Source organism: Stegostoma tigrinum, chromosome 9 (genome assembly GCF_030684315.1).
Source record: "Stegostoma tigrinum isolate sSteTig4 chromosome 9, sSteTig4.hap1, whole genome shotgun sequence".
NCBI classification, from domain to species: domain Eukaryota; kingdom Metazoa; phylum Chordata; class Chondrichthyes; order Orectolobiformes; family Stegostomatidae; genus Stegostoma; species Stegostoma tigrinum.
The window spans coordinates 40,604,199-40,621,374 of NC_081362.1; the positions used below are offsets into that span (position 1 = coordinate 40,604,199).

The 17,176-nt window shown below is 39.2% G+C and overlaps 1 protein-coding gene across 4 annotated transcripts in view; it reads left to right on the plus strand.

Annotated features, from left to right (window-relative positions):
* fam161a (FAM161 centrosomal protein A) overlaps window positions 1–17,176 on the plus strand; it is a 123,740-nt gene that overhangs the window by 18,820 nt on the left and 87,744 nt on the right. For all 4 annotated transcript variants that reach the window (XR_007248135.2, XM_048536649.2, XM_048536652.1 and 1 more), the window contains exons 2-4: window positions 5,894–6,150; window positions 6,761–7,933; window positions 9,912–10,079. Coding sequence is in view for 3 of the 4 variants with exons in the window: in XM_048536649.2 (XP_048392606.1) it covers window positions 5,894–6,150; window positions 6,761–7,933; window positions 9,912–10,079 (1,598 nt within the window). In the remaining variant the exon portion in view is untranslated. The remainder of the gene's footprint in view (window positions 1–5,893; window positions 6,151–6,760; window positions 7,934–9,911; window positions 10,080–17,176) is intronic.

The window sequence follows — 17,176 nt, forward strand, 5'->3', positions numbered from 1 at the left end:
TAGCTTTTGTTTATTCCAAATCATTTCATGGCATAATGTGGTGTAATTATCTACATTTAATTTTGGTTATGAATAATGTACATCTATTCTGATTGATGTACTTTTTTAACTATTGCATTATCCAATCATCAAACAGCAGTTCCTGTACTTTTAATGGGCAATGCTAGGATAAAAATTACCATCTAGGTGACTATCGACATTTTGAGGAATGAAACTGTGGCCCTCAGCCTTATCCATTCTATTGGAACTCAAGACCCACAGAATAAGTAAGGATTGTACCTAAGTATTCTGTACCTAAGATGGCACCATGTGTTGGTGACACTGTTACATAGTAACTAATTTTGTAATTGAAGAAGCTGTACCTAGGTACCTTTCTACCTAAGATGACGCTGTAAGTGGTAACTTATTAACTTTTCTCTTTACTAGTTTGAGTACATGTGACAATAAAGCTAATCCTAAATAGGATTGATCCCTAACTGCCCTCTGAAATGGTCTAGTAAGCTGCTCAGTAATATCAAACTACACCAAAAATATAAATAATAAAACTGTTTGTGTACTACCCAGCATATTTCTAAGTTTGATCATGACCAATTTACCTTGTAAAGTCATCCTCAGTAACATTTGGGCACTGATTCCAAAGTAGAGAGAGGCATCTCTCAGCCTAATGAAACAAAAGCCTGAAATAGTTATATTCACAGAATAATAGTATTTTTCAGCCAACATTCCAGACTCCTCTTTCACAAGCTTTGGTTCTGTTTGTTCTACGTGTAGGTCAGACCACAGTGGTGCAATAGGGTGGTATATATTAAGTAAGGAATGGACCTGGGTGTTCTCAACATTGGCTCCAAATCATAGGAAGTCACCTGCCAGCATGTTAAACTTGTCAATAAGAATGCCCTGCTGACTTCCACCTACTCTGCCCTCCTTAGCCAATGAATCAGTACTCTTTCATGTTGAACTTATTTGGAAGAAGCACTGATGATAGCAAATGCACAGAATGTACTATAGATAGGAGACACCAATGTCCATCTCTAAAGGTGTTCAGTAGTGCCACTATTGGCTGAGTCCTAAAGATGTATTTGCCAGATTGGGTTTGCAGGAAAATGGTGAGAAGGCCAACGTGAAGAAGAAACTTACCTGAGCATATCCTCGATCTGCCTGCCACAGATAGATCCGCAAAGGACACTGCATAGTCCTTTTGGAGACAAAATCTCAACTTTACACTGGTCAAGTATGGTATTATTAACAAGCTAAGTAGAATAGATACAGAACAGATCCAGCAGCTCACAACTGGACATCCATGAGGTATTGTTACCCAGGAGCATATCTGTAATCTCACAACCCTGCATTTTCCTTGCCCAACCATTATCCACGATCCAGAGGATCAACTTGATTAAAATGAGTATGAAGGAGGGCATTCCTGGAGAACCACAAGGTGTACCTAAAAATGTGATACAAACCTGATGTAGGTATATTACAGGATGCTAAATCCTATAATGCAATAGTGCACACTAAACAGAGGATACAAATTCTGCAGACAGGTCTAAGTGGTCCTTTAAACAATGGAGCAGATTAAAGTTCTCAGTTATATCACGTTCAGTCATGAATGGTGTTGGATGATTAAACAACTAATTTGAGGAGGCTGTATGAAAATTTCTATCTTCAAAAATGGTGTAGGCTGGCACGAGTACAAAAATGAAAGCCAAAGGATTTCTAACCAGGTTCAGTCAGAAATGCTGAGAGGAGCATCAATTTCAGCCTCAAGAAGTCTCTACCACCATAGTCTGAGGCCAATTCAATTCGGCCCATCGTAGAATCATAGAATTTTATAGTACAGAAGGAGGTCATTAAAGCCCTTGGGGTCAGTACTGGCTCCTAAAAGAACCAGTCCTATTCTCCAGCCCTATCTATGCAATGCTCTAAATTCATTACTAAATGAAGAAGTTCAACAGTGTAAATATAGAAAAAACATTGTTAGGGAAAGATGAAAAAATAACATGCCATATAGGAGTGATCTTTCTCATTTAAAAGGACAGTCAAAATCTTGAACTCATTTCTCCTTAGGGTTCTAGATAATGGGAGAATTGAAATTTTCAAGGATAGTTCCATTTATTTATGCTGGGCAAGAATAGGGATATGGACCAAATGTCTTAAACTAATTGTCTGAATAATGGCCTGTTCCAAATGCACCTCACAGTTAAATAATCAACAGCCACTCTCTTGCTACTGTGGGTGCTAACTCAGGAATTAAATCTGAGTGAAAGTTAACACCTTCAGGAAGTGGGGAACAAAATAATGAATACATTTTAATACTCTGAGTAAGACTGTCTGGATTTGAACTTAATAACTGGCCACCAGTTTGGAAGTTAACATTTTTCTCAATGGGAGATCAGGCGTAACTATAGAAATCCCTAATGGATTACACATGCCCACCTGTCCTTATTAAAAGTGACAGCAACAGGGAACAATTATACACCCTTGCAACTCGTTGCAGAATCTTTCTCACAGAAACAGAAACATTAACAATTGCTGAAGTAGTATAATTGTTTTGTGTTGCATGGTGTATCAAACACACATTTATTCAGATAGATTTGTTCAAACATTGTTGCATTCATTCTGTAATGAACGATGTCCCTACTGAAAACTTTTCTATGTGTTAACAAAGCATTCGTCAGACCGTCTTTGAATAAGCCTGTTAAATTCTTCTAGTTCGTAACTACCATTGCTTACATCCTATTGTTTCAATGGAAACGTTTCCTTCAAAATTTTCATATATCCCCTTCATACAAATCCTATCTTTAAATCTATAATTTCAATTTCTTACTGTTCACATATAGATTTCTCTATGATCCAAACACTTCCTATTCCTGCCCAGTGTCCAATGTCATTCCTGACGCCAGCTCCTGATTCTGCAAATGGAACATTTTGCTTTGCTAAAGGTGCTGTTCAAATACAATTCATTTTTAAGCAACCCTATGAAAGGTAAATGTAAAAATGTGAACAAATAAAGAATCTCCACTTAATCAGTCATGATTTTAAGGCAAAGTCACAGAACTGGACTTTGGTTTTATTGAGCGACTGGTTTTGCTTACACTTAGACAAGAACAGCTGTTTCTTGCTTATGGATACAGTGTAAATCCATTAAAGAAATTAATCCATGTGAGATCAAGAAATGGTTCAGTGTACCAGATATGGCAAAGGCCATGAAGGTAGCAGCAACTCACTGGCATTGCTAAAAACCTGTGCTTTTTGAACTAGCTGTACTGCTAGCCAAACCACTGCGGTACAGCAACACCGGGATAACCTCTAATCTTGTGCTGCTAAGTGGAAAGCAAGCGATAATTGTCTCCAAACAAAAATTCTAGCTATCTCGCCTTAATATTCAACAGTATTATCATCACTGAAACTATACCATTAATATGCTGGGAGTCATCATTATTGAGAACCTTAACTGGGTCAGCCACATATATTGTGAAGTGACAAGAATAGGTCAGAGACTGAGGTAATAGTCTCCATTTGTCTGATGAGCATGTTTCTAAAAACACTCAGGAAGCTGAACAGAATCCAAGGCAAAACAACCAGTTTTGACTGGCACCCTGTACTCTTATCTTAAAAATTGTACCATCTGCAAAATGCATTGCAGAAGACTGCTAAAACAGCTCCTAAACCCATGAACTCCACCATCCAGTAGGATAAGGGTAGTAGATCCATTAGAAAACCCAAGTTCCTCTCCAACTCATGTGCCACCTTGAGTTGAAAATATGTTACTCTTCCTTAGTCAACATTGGATTAATATTCTGGAACTCCCTCCTTATCTGCACACTGGGCAAACCTTTATCACACTGAATTCGGTAACACAAGATTTCACCACTCCCTTCTCAAAGACAATTTGAAGTGGACAGTAAGATCATGGAATAAGTCATTTGGCCCACCAAGACTAGTCTGCCATTCAATGAGACCATGGTTGATCTAATAATCCTTAATTCCACTTTTTCGCTTTATCCCCGTAACCATCAATTCCCTTAATGATTAGAAATCTGCCTATTTCAGCTTTGAATATTATTTAACAATCAAACCTCTGTAGCCCACTGGGGTAAAGAATTGCACAGATTCACCACTGTCTAAGAGAAATAAATCATTCTCATCTCTCTATTAAATGGGTGACTCCTTAATCTCAGATTATGCCTTCTAATACTAGATTCTCCCAAGGAGAAACACGTTCCCCTCATCTGCCCTGACAAAAGAATCTTATGTTTCAATAACGTCACTTCTCATTCTTCTAAACGCCAAAAACTTCAAGCCCAGCCTACTTAAACTCTCCTCATAGGAAAGTACTTCCATTCTCAGGATCAAACTAGTGAGCCTTCTCTGGACTATGTCTAATCCCATAATTTCTTTCCTTACAAAAGGGTACCAAAATTGTTTACAGTATTCCAGTTATGGTCTGACTGATGCCTTGCATAGTTTTAGTAAGACCTCCCTTTTTTTAATACTTCGTTCTCTTTGAAACAAAAGCCAACATTACGTTTATCTTCACTATTATGTGCTGAGTTTAGATTCTAGCTTTTTGTGAGTCATGCACTTGGACCCCTGAATCCCACAGTGCTACAGTTTACACAATGTAAATAATATTCAGATTTCTATTGTTCCTGCCAAAATGGATAACCTTCCATTTTCCCACACTATATTCCATCTGCCAATTTTTTGCATGATAACTTAGCCTTTCTATATCCTTCTGTAGGCTCCTTCCGTCATCCTCACTACTTGCTTTTCCATCTATTTTTGTTATCTGCAAACTTGGCAGTATGTTCGTTTTCACTGTTCAGATCATTAATACATTAATAATTGTGGCTCTAGGACTGAACCCTGTGGCACTCCATTAGTTGCCATCCTGAAAAAGCCTTCTTTATCTCAACTGTCCATTTTCTATTAGTTAGCCAGCCCTGTCTCCATGCTGATATACTGCTCCTAATACTATAGGCTGTATTTATTAAGTATCCTTATGTGCTGTTCCTTATTGAATGCTTTTGGGTAATCCAAATATATTATGTCTGTTGGTTCCCCTTTATTTTAGCTGCTTGCTACCTCCTCAAAGAACTGTTATAAATTTGTCAGACATGATTTCCTCTTCATGGTGTCTTATTGGCTCTGCTTGATTCTAAATGCTGTGTGATTACATTCTTTATAATAGACTTTTAACATTTTTCCAGAAGGTGCACATTAAGCTACCTCGTCTATAGTTACCTGTATTTTTTCTCCCTTTCTTTTTGCATGAGTATATTACATTGGCAGTTTTCCAATCCTCTTGGACATTTCCAGAATCTAATAATTCTTGGAAGATCACTAGCCGTCCATCCTCCACTTCTGCAGCTACTTTGTTTAAAATCCTAGGGTGTAACCTATCATGCCCAGGGATCTTATCGGCCTTTAGCCCGAGTTCATTTTGCCAAGTGATAGTTATATGTGTTTATATCATCCTCCACCATGGCCTTTGATCATCTTTGGAATGCAAATGGTGTCCTGTACTTTGATGACTGAGACTGGTCTTGCCACAGATGCCAACGTGCCACGAAGAAGTTATATAGAAATTCCAAACTAATTTAAGCCTGATCTTAGTCGATAATTTTGATATACTGTTTGCAGTACTAAGTTTATATTTGTCACATTTTAAACCATATATTTGAGATATTTCATATTTTGTTTTGTATTGTCGTTCTTGGTGTATTAACCTAGTGTTGTCTTTTGTTCCATGTTTTTGCTCTTCTTGACATGTCATTTATTTTCTGTCTACAAACTTTAATTGCCAATAATACAGTAATAATATTAATTCTGTGAAATCGTGAATGTACATTATGAATAACAGAAACAGGTAACTGGTTTTCTCTGTGTTTAGAATGAAAATGACTCTGATCCTGATACCAGTGAAGCAGTGCAACCCAGAACAACTCATTATATGGATGATAGCGATTCCATAATCCCCAGTAATTTATGTGGCATGTCCAACGAAGACTACTACAAGAAGGTCACAGAATTAAAAAATGCACATGCCCACACTATAGCAATACTAGCAAAACTGTGTGAGAACAAACTATGTGTCAGAAGCATGGCAGCTACTTTGGAGGATCCCTGTGAGTCTTCAGTGCATTACAGGTAGATAATGATGTTTACAATATGAATAACTCACACAAAACACATCACATGGACTTCTAGATCTCAGGGCAACTATGACGTAGATGGCAATCAAAATGTTACTTCAATATGAATTTTAACTGAATAGTTTAGGTCAGTGGCCTGCTCAGGCGGATTTTCTTCTGAATTTTACCTTCAAACTTAAGTATGTATAGTTCACCTTTCCAGTTTACTTTGACTGTACCCCCGCTAGTCCCATTGTCTGCTATTTATTCACTTTTCCAGCACCCTTTCAACCTTCTACTCCATCTATTATTACACCCCTGTTGAATTTCTATCCTACTAGTGTGTGCTATGCTCTTTCTTTCCTAAATAGGACTACCTCTGATCATTATTAAATCTATGATCTTTTACAGTTATTCTATTATTCTCCCGATGATATTTCTTTTTACAACTGGAAGAACTATCCAAGAACTCTCATTAGCTGCTTTTTAAACTTGTACCTCTCCGTCCTCAAACCCATAATCTGTACAGATAGCAAGATCATAATTGACCTGATTATACATATTGTTTCTAAGAATATTTCTCAATATTCTAAGTAAAAAAAACTTACTTTTGTAAATTTTCATAGTTTAGGTAAGAAAAACAATGTCTACCTATCTCACTCAACAACTCAGGTGGGCAGTACTGCACACTCAAGCATGTCAGAAATGTCAAAAGAAGATCAGGAAAAAGGTGGGGAAAATCGCATGTCCTACGGAAAGGATCGAATTCAGGGAATGTGGGATGGATTTTCTGTGCAGGACTATATTTCAGATGAAGAGCCCCAGAAGCCCAAAAGCTCAAATTTACCATTTACAAAAATGCAGATAATGAAGAAGGAGCAAAAGCAGTGGTCACCGAAGATTACAATACCACAACCTTTCCAGATGACTCTTAGAGAGGCTGAGAAAAAACTGAAGAAACTGAAGATAAAATCTAGGTCTGAAATTGAAGCAGAGAATCAGATGCTAAGAAAGCAATTAGAGGAAGAAGCAGAATGTCAGAAAAAGTTCCGTGCTAATCCTGTGCCAGCCCATACCTACATTCCTTTGCTGGCAGAAATAGTAGAACGGAATGAAGAAAGAAGGAGGTTTGTAAAGATGAGAAGCCAAGAAATTTTACAGGCTATGCAAAAACCATTTGTCTTTCTTGAAAGAGAGGAGAAAAAGAAAAAAGTCAGAAAAATGCAAATAGAGGAACTGAATATTTCAGTAAGTAAACCAAAGAAATTTAAAGCAAAACCAGTTCCTAGATACCTTTATGATCAAACAATTAGTGACAGAATTAAAGAGCAAGAACTCTACCGAGTAATTAAAATGAAAGTGAGAGCTCAAGAGACATTACGTGGTGCGTCTCTTCCAAAAAATATGCTTCATAATACCTTATTGGAAAAGAAGAAAGCAATATGTTGGAACCCAGATAGAGAACTGAAATTCAAACCCAAGATTAATACTAAAGTACCAAATTTTGAGATGTTGCACAGAAAGTCTCGTAGACAGTTTATGAGAAAGGAGGATTTGAAATTGACAACCGTGTGTGAACCCTTCCAATTGCTCACTCCTCAGCTTCCCTCAAAAAAAGAAAAGGTGTTGAATGATATAATGGCAGATGAAAATCATTTAAAAGAGACCCGCTGGCCTTATTTGCCGTGCAGAAACCAGTGGAAATCACATGACAGCACAAATTCAAATCAGTCAGGATCTTTGGACTTGAAAATTACAAAGGTCACTGAGTGTGAAAAGAAGAGAAAAGAAGCTGTTAGGTAAGAACAACTTTTCATCTTTTATGATTCATTATTAAAGTAAAAGTGATCTATGCTGTAGTATTTTAATGAAAGACGTCAATATTTGAGGAGCCTTCTTGCCCAATAGTTGAAGTGGGATCGGGTGCAGCTAAGGGGGAGGTTGGCTTAAAAATGCAGCAAATGGAATTGCATCTGCGATTTGAGTAAACAGGACAAACAATTGTATAACATTCTAACTGTACAGCCTTAGAGCACAGGCACAATATAGACAGAGACTAATCAGGTGGACTTAACAGTGGCCATTGAATTTAATCCTTAAAAGTGTGACATGATGCATTTTGGGAGGAAGGCATTTGCCTTTATTAGTCAGGGTATTAAATATGAGAGCGGGGAGGTTATATTGGAGCTGTATATAACATTACTTCAGCTGTGGCTTAACCAGTGTGCCAAACAATAGGAAGAATGTGATAGCACTAAGAGAGGGTGCAGACAAGATTCACTAGGATGTTGCTTGGGCTGCTGAGACATTAGGTAGGCTGGAGTTGTTTACCTTAGAGCAGAGAAGGCTGAAGGGGGATCTGATTGAAGTGTACAAAGTTCTAAGGCGCATACAAAGGATAGACAGGGAGAAGCCTTTTCCCTTAGCAGAAGGGTCATTAACAAGGGATGCAGTTTTAAGATAAAGAGGAGGAGGTTTAGGGGGGTTTTGGGGAAAGAAATTTTCACCCAAGAGTGGTGGGTACCTGGAACTCTTTGCTTGAAAGTGTAGTAGAGGCATGAATCCTCAAAACGTTTAAGAATTATATAGGTGAGCAAATGAAACTCCATAGCGTACAAGGCTATCAGCCAAGTGCTGGAAAATGAAACTAGAACAGTTGGATGATGATGACAGGCATAGTTAGGCTGAAGGACCTCTTGTTATAAAATTTCTGATTGTGTAGAAGGGCTGTGAAATTAGCAGCAGAAAGACTGAAAATTGAATTAAGATTTCAATGTGAAAGCATGTGCAGAAAGAAAATAAAAGGACATAAGTATTAAGATGGAGTGAGAGAAAAAGGACAGAAAGTATCTTTAAACTATTACGTTTTACGTTTTTAAATTGCCAGCAATGATTAAACCCAAAGGAACATTTTTAAAGCTGACTTTTGATATTTAGGTTGTTTTATGATTGATATGATTAATGCTTATGTCATTATTAAGCAGGCATTTAGGTAAAAACAAAGTAGGCTTAACTTTTATCATAAACACATCGAATTCTGAAAATATTTAGAGGGTGTAAATAATAATAAACTCAACTGGGGCATGGAAAACTACACCATAAGATCATAAAATGTAGGAACAGAAGTAGGGCAATCAGTCAAATGAATTTCCTCCTCCATTCAATGAGATCAAGGATGATCTGATAATCACTTGTACTTTGCCTTTTCTCCGTAACTCTTCATTCCCTTACTGATTAAAATTTAATATACTTATTGACCCTCTTCATAGCCTTCTGCAGTGAAGTATTTCACAGATTCAGTGCCCTCATAGAAGAAATTCCTCCCTCATTCCTGTCTTAAATGGGTACCCTCTTATTCTGACGTTATGCGTTCTAGTCCTAGTCTCTTCCACAAGGGAAACAACCTTTCTGCATCTATTCTATCCAGGTCTCCTAGGAATCTTCTATGTTCAATAATTTCACCTCTCATGCATCTAAACTCTGAAAAGTATGAGACCAACCTACTCAACTGCTCCTCCATACTGAGGATCAGGCTAGTGAATCTTCTGTTTGATAATATGAATATAAAATCAAATATTTGGAACACCACAAGATAACGAGTTGAGTGATGTGGATTTATACCTGTTGTGGAGTACACCTGAATTTATCAAATGCTGGTAATAGACACATTTTCCAATGTATCAGACTTAATCAAAATTTTAATTTTTAACCATTTTTAATTTATTAAACCTTTTGTTTTGGCGTTTGTATTAAACTTTTTATTTTATCGTTTTATAGGAAATTGCTGGAAGAGAAAAAGAAGAAAGAAGAAAAAGAGGAAAACTGGAAACGAGAGCAGAAACTGAGGGAAAGAAAATTGAAAAAAGTCATATCTACCCGTGCCTGGGCCAATGATCCACACAAGAGCCTGGCTGAAGTCTCGAGATCAAAACTGAAACAATATAGGTGTGTTTTTTTTTCATCAATAGCATGTATGATATCCTCATCTTTTGGATTACTTTTAGTATGTCCACAACGTATTCTGAATTATCTTGATGTGCTTTTTCTTTGTTTTCATTTGTAGCTGTGGCCTTTAATACAACTTTATCTATTAAGTCAGGGCAACAAGGCAGTGCCAAATTGCAAAGTAAGTTTCACAGTTTCTGCTGGAATCTGGTTCTGAAATCCAAGTTTTCAGTTACTTTTCAACATTGCACTAAATCTACTTTTGATCGGATAATCTACAAAAAGTAAATCCAAGCTGACCAATTTACTGCCCATTCAAGTGACTCTTGATCATCAGTAAAGTGATGAAAGCATTGAAAGTGCTACGAAGTGGCAGCTACATAGCAATAACCTGCTGACCAATGATAATTGAAACTGCAGATGCTGGAGAATCTGAGAAAACAAAGTGTGGAGCCGGATGAACACAGCAAGCCCAGCAGCATCCTAGGAGCACAAAAGCTGACGTTTCGGGCTAGACTTTTCTGATGAAGGGCCTAGGCCCGAAACGTCAGCTTTTGTCTCCGAGGATGCTGCTTGGCCTGCTGTGTTCATCATGCTCCACACTTTGTTACCTGCTGACCAATGTTTAGTTTGGGTTCTTGCTGGGTCACTAAGCTTCTAATCTTATTAATACTGTGGACAAACATATATAAAATTGCTGAGCTCAAGAAGTAATGTCAGAGTGAATGACCTTGACATCAAGGGAGCGTCAGATTGAGTGTGGCATCAAGAAGCCCAAATAAAACTTAAGTCGATGGGATTTCAGAACTGTCTACTGTTTACTGTCCTATGTAGCACAAAGGAAGATTGCTTTTGGTTTTTACTGCTCGACCATCTAAGTTCAAGGACCTCATTGCAGGGGTTCTTCAGGGTAGTTTCTTAGGTCCACCCTTCTTCAGATGCTTCTTCAATGAGCTTCCTTCTCATCATAAGTCTGACATTGTGCAATCATCGGCAATGTTCATTATCATTCATGATTCAAACATTGAAGCAGTCTACGTCCATATGCACCAAAATCTGGACAACATTTAGGCTTGAACTGCTACATTGCCAGACAATGGCCATCTCCAAGAAGAGACAATCTAACTATCTGTCATCTATTGACATTTAATGGTGCTGCCATCATTGACTACCTCAGTAGCAACATCCAAATGGTGGTCACCATTGACCAGAAACTGAACTGGATAAGCCGTGGCTGCAAGAGCAGGTCAGAGGTTGGAAATGCGGTGGCAAGTACCTCATATCCCCACTGTGTGGTTCACCAGCTAAAAGGCATAAGTCAGGAGTGGAATGGAGTACTCTCGCTTTGCCTGGATGAGTGTGCTGCAAAACCACTCAAAAATCTCCAGCCATCTGAGATGAAGCAGCCTACTTGACTGGCGCTTCATCCAGTACATTAATCATTTACTTCTTCTGCCACTGATGCATAATGACATCAGTGCATACCATGTACAAGATGTACTGCAGCCAGAGCTCTTTCATTAGCACCTTCCAAATCTGTGATTCATACCATCAAGCATGACCATGGCAGCAGCTGAATGAGAACACCACCCCTTTCAAGTTACTCTCAGCCAAGTACCATACCAAATTGGAACTGTATAAGTCATTCCTTCACTGTCATTAAGTCAAAATCCAGGAACTCCGCTTCTCACAGCATAATAGGTATATACACGTACCTACACCAGATGGACTACAGTGTTTCCACACTGCAGCTCGTCATCACTTTCTCAAATACACCTAGGGTTGTGCAACAAATAATGGTCTTACCAAAGACATTCACATCCCAAGGAAGAATAACGTAAGAATAGGAGCAGAAGCAGCCCATTTTGCTCCTCAAGCTGACTGCGCAATTCAGTAAGGTCATAATGGTTTGTTTGTCCAAAGCTGCACAATCTACCATGTGTTCTCAAAAGAATTTGTGTGGCAGCTACAGCACCATGACGGAAGCAGCATTCTGCAGCAGGGGAGACAGTTGATAAGTATGATGTTCAGACTATATTTCCCATGATGTTTCAGCAGGGTTTTGAACTAGGCTAACCTTTCTTTAAATTTTGACTAGTATTGATGAGTTGAAGTCCATGGGTAAGCATTGTCTCCCAGGTTATTCTCAGATATTTTGCAGAGATGTCACGAGTCACCACAGAAGAAATGTTGAGCAATTTTCCTGCAATTTAATTGTTCAAGTGAAACTCAACTCTGTCCTCTGGATTGGGACAGCGGCACCAGGTCCAGAAGTAGTATCCATAATGCTAAGGTTCTATGTAGCATCTGACTTGTTTCCCCAACATTGATGCCTGTGTCAGCCATGTTACATCATTGGCATAGCTAACATGTAGGATTTAGTGCAGAAATATCCACTACAGCTGTTGAAAAGGCCTCCCCATGGCAAACAGTTTTTGAAAATCCGTGTTCAGCTGGAGTTGTCACCAAAAAATCACAGAACTTAGTGATTCATTAGGATGTTGATAAGCCCAAAGGTTTTCAGCAGTGAATAATTGTTGAAGTCTTTTTGTGCTAGGTAGTGCTGTATGCTGATGACAAGTCTTTGAAGGCAACTCCAGCCTTCAGCTGCTTCTGGACTACCTCAATCTTGGTAGTTAGCACAAAGATTTCATCAGTGTTTTCCTTCATCAAAATCTACCTGCTTGTTTGCAAAGGTAACTTCTCAAACAGATTTTAATAGTTTAAGGGTAAACCTTGTAAACCGTAAGCTGAATAATGATAAGATGATAATTTTTTGAATCATGGACTGGTTTTCCTATCTTTAAGATAGCAATCACATTGGAATGCTGCCAAACATATGGGATTATCTGTGTTAGGAGTTTTGGAGGTGAGTCTGCAAGCCACATCAATTTTGATCTGGATTGTGATGATTTCTGGATGAATATCTCTGATCCTGGTGGTCTTTCCAAACTAAGTAGTGGTCAGCATTGCCCACAGTGTTGAAAGCAACTTAAAAATCGATGTGTAATGTAACTACTTGCAGAGAGAGCTAATGCAGCCAATAAACAAACTGGAGAATACTACTATCTTCACACCACTATATCTTGGCTAGTTACAAAAGAGTAAGAGATTGCTGGCATTGTTTCATGTCTTTCAGATTCATATACAGCAACAGCACTGATTTGATATTTCAAAATTATTTCAAAGAACATGGGCTTCACTGGCTAGGCCAGCATTTGTGGCCCGTCCAGTGTGCAGTTCTAGTCGCCCCATTACAGGAAGGATGTGGAAGCATTGGAAAAGGTGCAGAGGAGATTTACCAGGATGTTGCCTGGTTTGGAGCGCAGACCCTATGAAAAAAGGCTGAGGGACTTGGGTCTGTTCTCATTGGAGAGAAGGAGGCTAAGAGGGGATTTAATAGAGACCTACAAGATGATCAGAGGATTAGATAGGGTGGACAGTGAGAGTCTTTTTTCGAGGATGATGACTTCAGCTTGTACAAGGGGGCATAGCTACAAATTGAGGGGTGATAGATTTAAGACAGATGTCAGAGGCAAGTTCTTCACTCAGAGAGTGGTAAGAGCGTGGAACGCCCTGCCTGCCAATGTAATTAACTCAGCCACTTTAGGGGCATTTAAACAGTCCTTGGATAAGCATGTGGACGATGATGGGATAGTGTAGGGGGAGGGGCTTAGATTAGTTCACAGGTTGGCGCAACATTGAGGGCCGAAGGGCATGTTCTGCGCTGTATTGTTCTACGTTCTATGTTCTATCCCTAATTACCCTTGAGAATGTGATAGTAAGCTGCCTTCTTGAATCAGTGCAGTTGATATGATGTAATTACACCCACTCCTAATCTTGTGAGGGCAGGCATCTCTAAAACATGTCAGTTGTCCTCTAGATGTCTTCTGCCACAACAAAGTTCTGAGGAGAGCCAATGGCTCGTGATGTCTGGTATCAGGTTTTCAAATTACTTATCCAGCCCAGTAGAATTAGTTCTGAATGATTACTGCTTTGATGCTGGGTATATTAGCTTGGGAGGAGACACTAGTGTCAGACTGCCTTTCTCAATATTGGTCTTAGTGGATAGACACCATAGGTGGTACTTCTGAAGTATTTGAGGTGCCTGTTGTAAGTTGTTCAAGTCTCCCAAGCATATAGAAGTGCAGGCATCACTGTTGTTAGTGACCAAGAACCTAGCCTTGGGTTTGAGATCCAGATGCTCAAGCACTCTTTTCCTCAGTTGACTGAAGGCCGAGCCAGCACGTTGATGCTAATAATGGATTTCAGAGTCTATTTCTGCCTTCATTGAGAAGAGGCTGACAAGATGTAAAGAACAGTCCACATTTTCCAGATGTTGTTGTTCAAGTAAAGGGGTGGGGGGACGGTGTGGAGTTTCTTCGTGGGATCTGGTTGGAACAGGATGTTCATTTTCTGAGCCTTTAGTGAAAAACCCACACAGTACCAGCCATACCCCTGGTGTCCATGCATGAATCCCTTTTATTTTGGACCGTTTCCTCCTTTTGCCACCTTATTAAATACCTAGAGAGGACTTTTAAATTCCTTAATATGCAAGCTGCCAGAAACTTCTTGTCCTCTGTTTTTGTTTCTCTTATTTGCTTATTCAGTTCCTTTCTGAACTCTCTATATTCTTGGTGGTGCCACCCATCTTGAATGTATTATTAGCACACTTTCTCTCAGGACATACCTGGGAAATTTTCCACATTGTTGGGTAAATGTCAGTGTTGTAGCTGTACCAGAACAAGTTGGCTTTGGCTGTGGTTAGTTCTGGAGCACCTCTTAAGTACAATTACCTGAATGTTGTAGGGCCTATCGAGATCAGTAGTCCTTATCTTATATCACAATGACATCACATACAGTGGTTGAACTGCAAGAGAGAGTTTGAGGAAGTGGGAAAGAGTTGTCATCTGGAGGTTGTTACCAACAGAGCATTTTTGGGCAGCAGATCTGTGAAAGAGCAGGTTGAAGAAGTATTCTGATGTACTGGAAATCCCTTTGAATCCTAGTAATTTGAACCATGACAGTGATAAGCTGAGCTTATACCACCAAGCTTTTAATGCAGCATTCAGATATTGTGAGTTTGCTGCTTAGGCTGCAGTGGAAGCTGACACATCAGATGTTGGATGTTGCATCAAGATTGGCTCCATTGGTGTTTTGATAAAGGGTTTTTAATTAGCTATAAACTTTGTGCGCAGTTAGATTTGTCAGTGCATCAAACATTTAAGTGTGCATACTCACTAATGTCATCTGAAGCCTGGACCATCCAATTTCTCATTTGAGTCCTTTACAGGAGAACTAAGGTGTGACCTCATCCTGTGGAAAGCTAGTGTTTGCACAATCCTTTCTCCTACTAATATTCAACATCACACCATGTGCAATCTTCTATATCTGTGCTATCTTCTATATCAATGTTGATATCTGAACCATAGGCTTCCAGTGCGAAATTGAGTGATATTGTTCCTTCATTTTCCATTTTTTCTTGCTTTTCCTCCACTGCTAATTCTTAACTATATGAAATGGAAAAGGGTTAAGACTTGGGTTGCAGAGAGGAAAGAAAAAGAAAGACTTGCATCTTTTGTGACTTCACAATATCCCAGGTGCTGTACAGCCAATTAAGCACACTTATTTCAAAGTGTAGGCACTGATGAAATGGAGTAACCAATTTTTCGCCCAGCAACTTCCTACAACAGGAAAGTGATAATAATCAGATAGTCAATTTTAGTCATGTTGGGGGTTAGATCTTGACCAGGGCACAAGGGATAACTGCCGCTTCATTAAAAAAAGGGGGTGGCATGGTGGCTCAGTGGTTAGCACTGCTGCCTCACAGCCCCAGGGACCAGGTTGAATTCCACCCTCAGGTGACTGTTATGTGTGGAGTTTGCACATTTTCCTTGTGTCTGCATGGGTTTCCTTCCACAGTCCAAAAATGTGCAGATTAGGTAGTTTTGCCATGCCAAATTGACGGTAATGTCCAAGGGTGTATAAATTAAGTGGATTAGCCATGGGAAATGCAGGGTTAGGGTAAAGGGGTAGGGGGATGGGTGTGAGTGGGATGCTGTTATCGAGGGGCAGTGCAGACTTGTTAGGCCAATTAGCTTGTTTCCGCAGCGTAGGGGTTCTATGATTCTATGAACTTACCAGCTCACCTTCATGGGATCTTTTATGCCTGGTTGAGAAGGCAGATAGAATCTCAAATTAACATTTCATTCAGAAGATGATAGCTCTGATCGATACAGTTCTGAGGGAGCATCAGCCGAGGTTTTTGTGTTCAGATCTCTGGGATGGAACTGGAACTCAATTTTCTGATTTCAGTGATAAGCCAAGGCAGACACATGCTTATACCATCTGAATTTTCTAAAGCAATAGATTGAGGGATAAGGGGAAGTGGGGTTGAGCAGTGAGGGATATGGTTGCTTGTAGTTTCCAGGACTTCAGTCATACTTTCCACAATAGCAAACAATGCTTCTTCTATGAAGTTTAATACATTGAGATGTGCCTGTCTTCTTTCTGTTAATTCCTGCTTCCTCCTATTGTATGCCACCTTCTCCTTCAAGGAAGCAGTATGTGTATCAGTGAGTTTCATGCAGTACGGTTAGTTGATATAGCAATTATGGGTGTATAGGTGCCAGTGCGTTCATCGTTTGACATGTGGATACCAAGCTTGAAACAGCACTAAGTGATCAGATGAAGGATGTGAATGTTAATATGCGATCTGATTAATGGAAATTATATGTAGGTGAGTGATCGGGGTGCAGTAAATTGAACAGGCAATGAGGATGATGATGCACTTGGTATGTTCTGGCATTTGAAGATTCGCTCACTTACAATTTAAGGGAGATAATTACTCTTCTTTCTTCACTGTATCTAGATCTTTCCACCAATTATCCTGGCTTTTCCATAATATCTTACCACTACTTTCTGAGCATGTATCTGAAGGAACTATGACTTTTTTCCTCCTTAAGAGTAGAGGACATCTGTCCTTTGTTCCACCTCTTCGACCAAGACCCTCAGTGACCCCAGCTGATGTGTGCAATAAATAGTATTTGGGATATTTATTGCACTGAGGCAATCGAGTGGAAAGAGATAAGTTACCA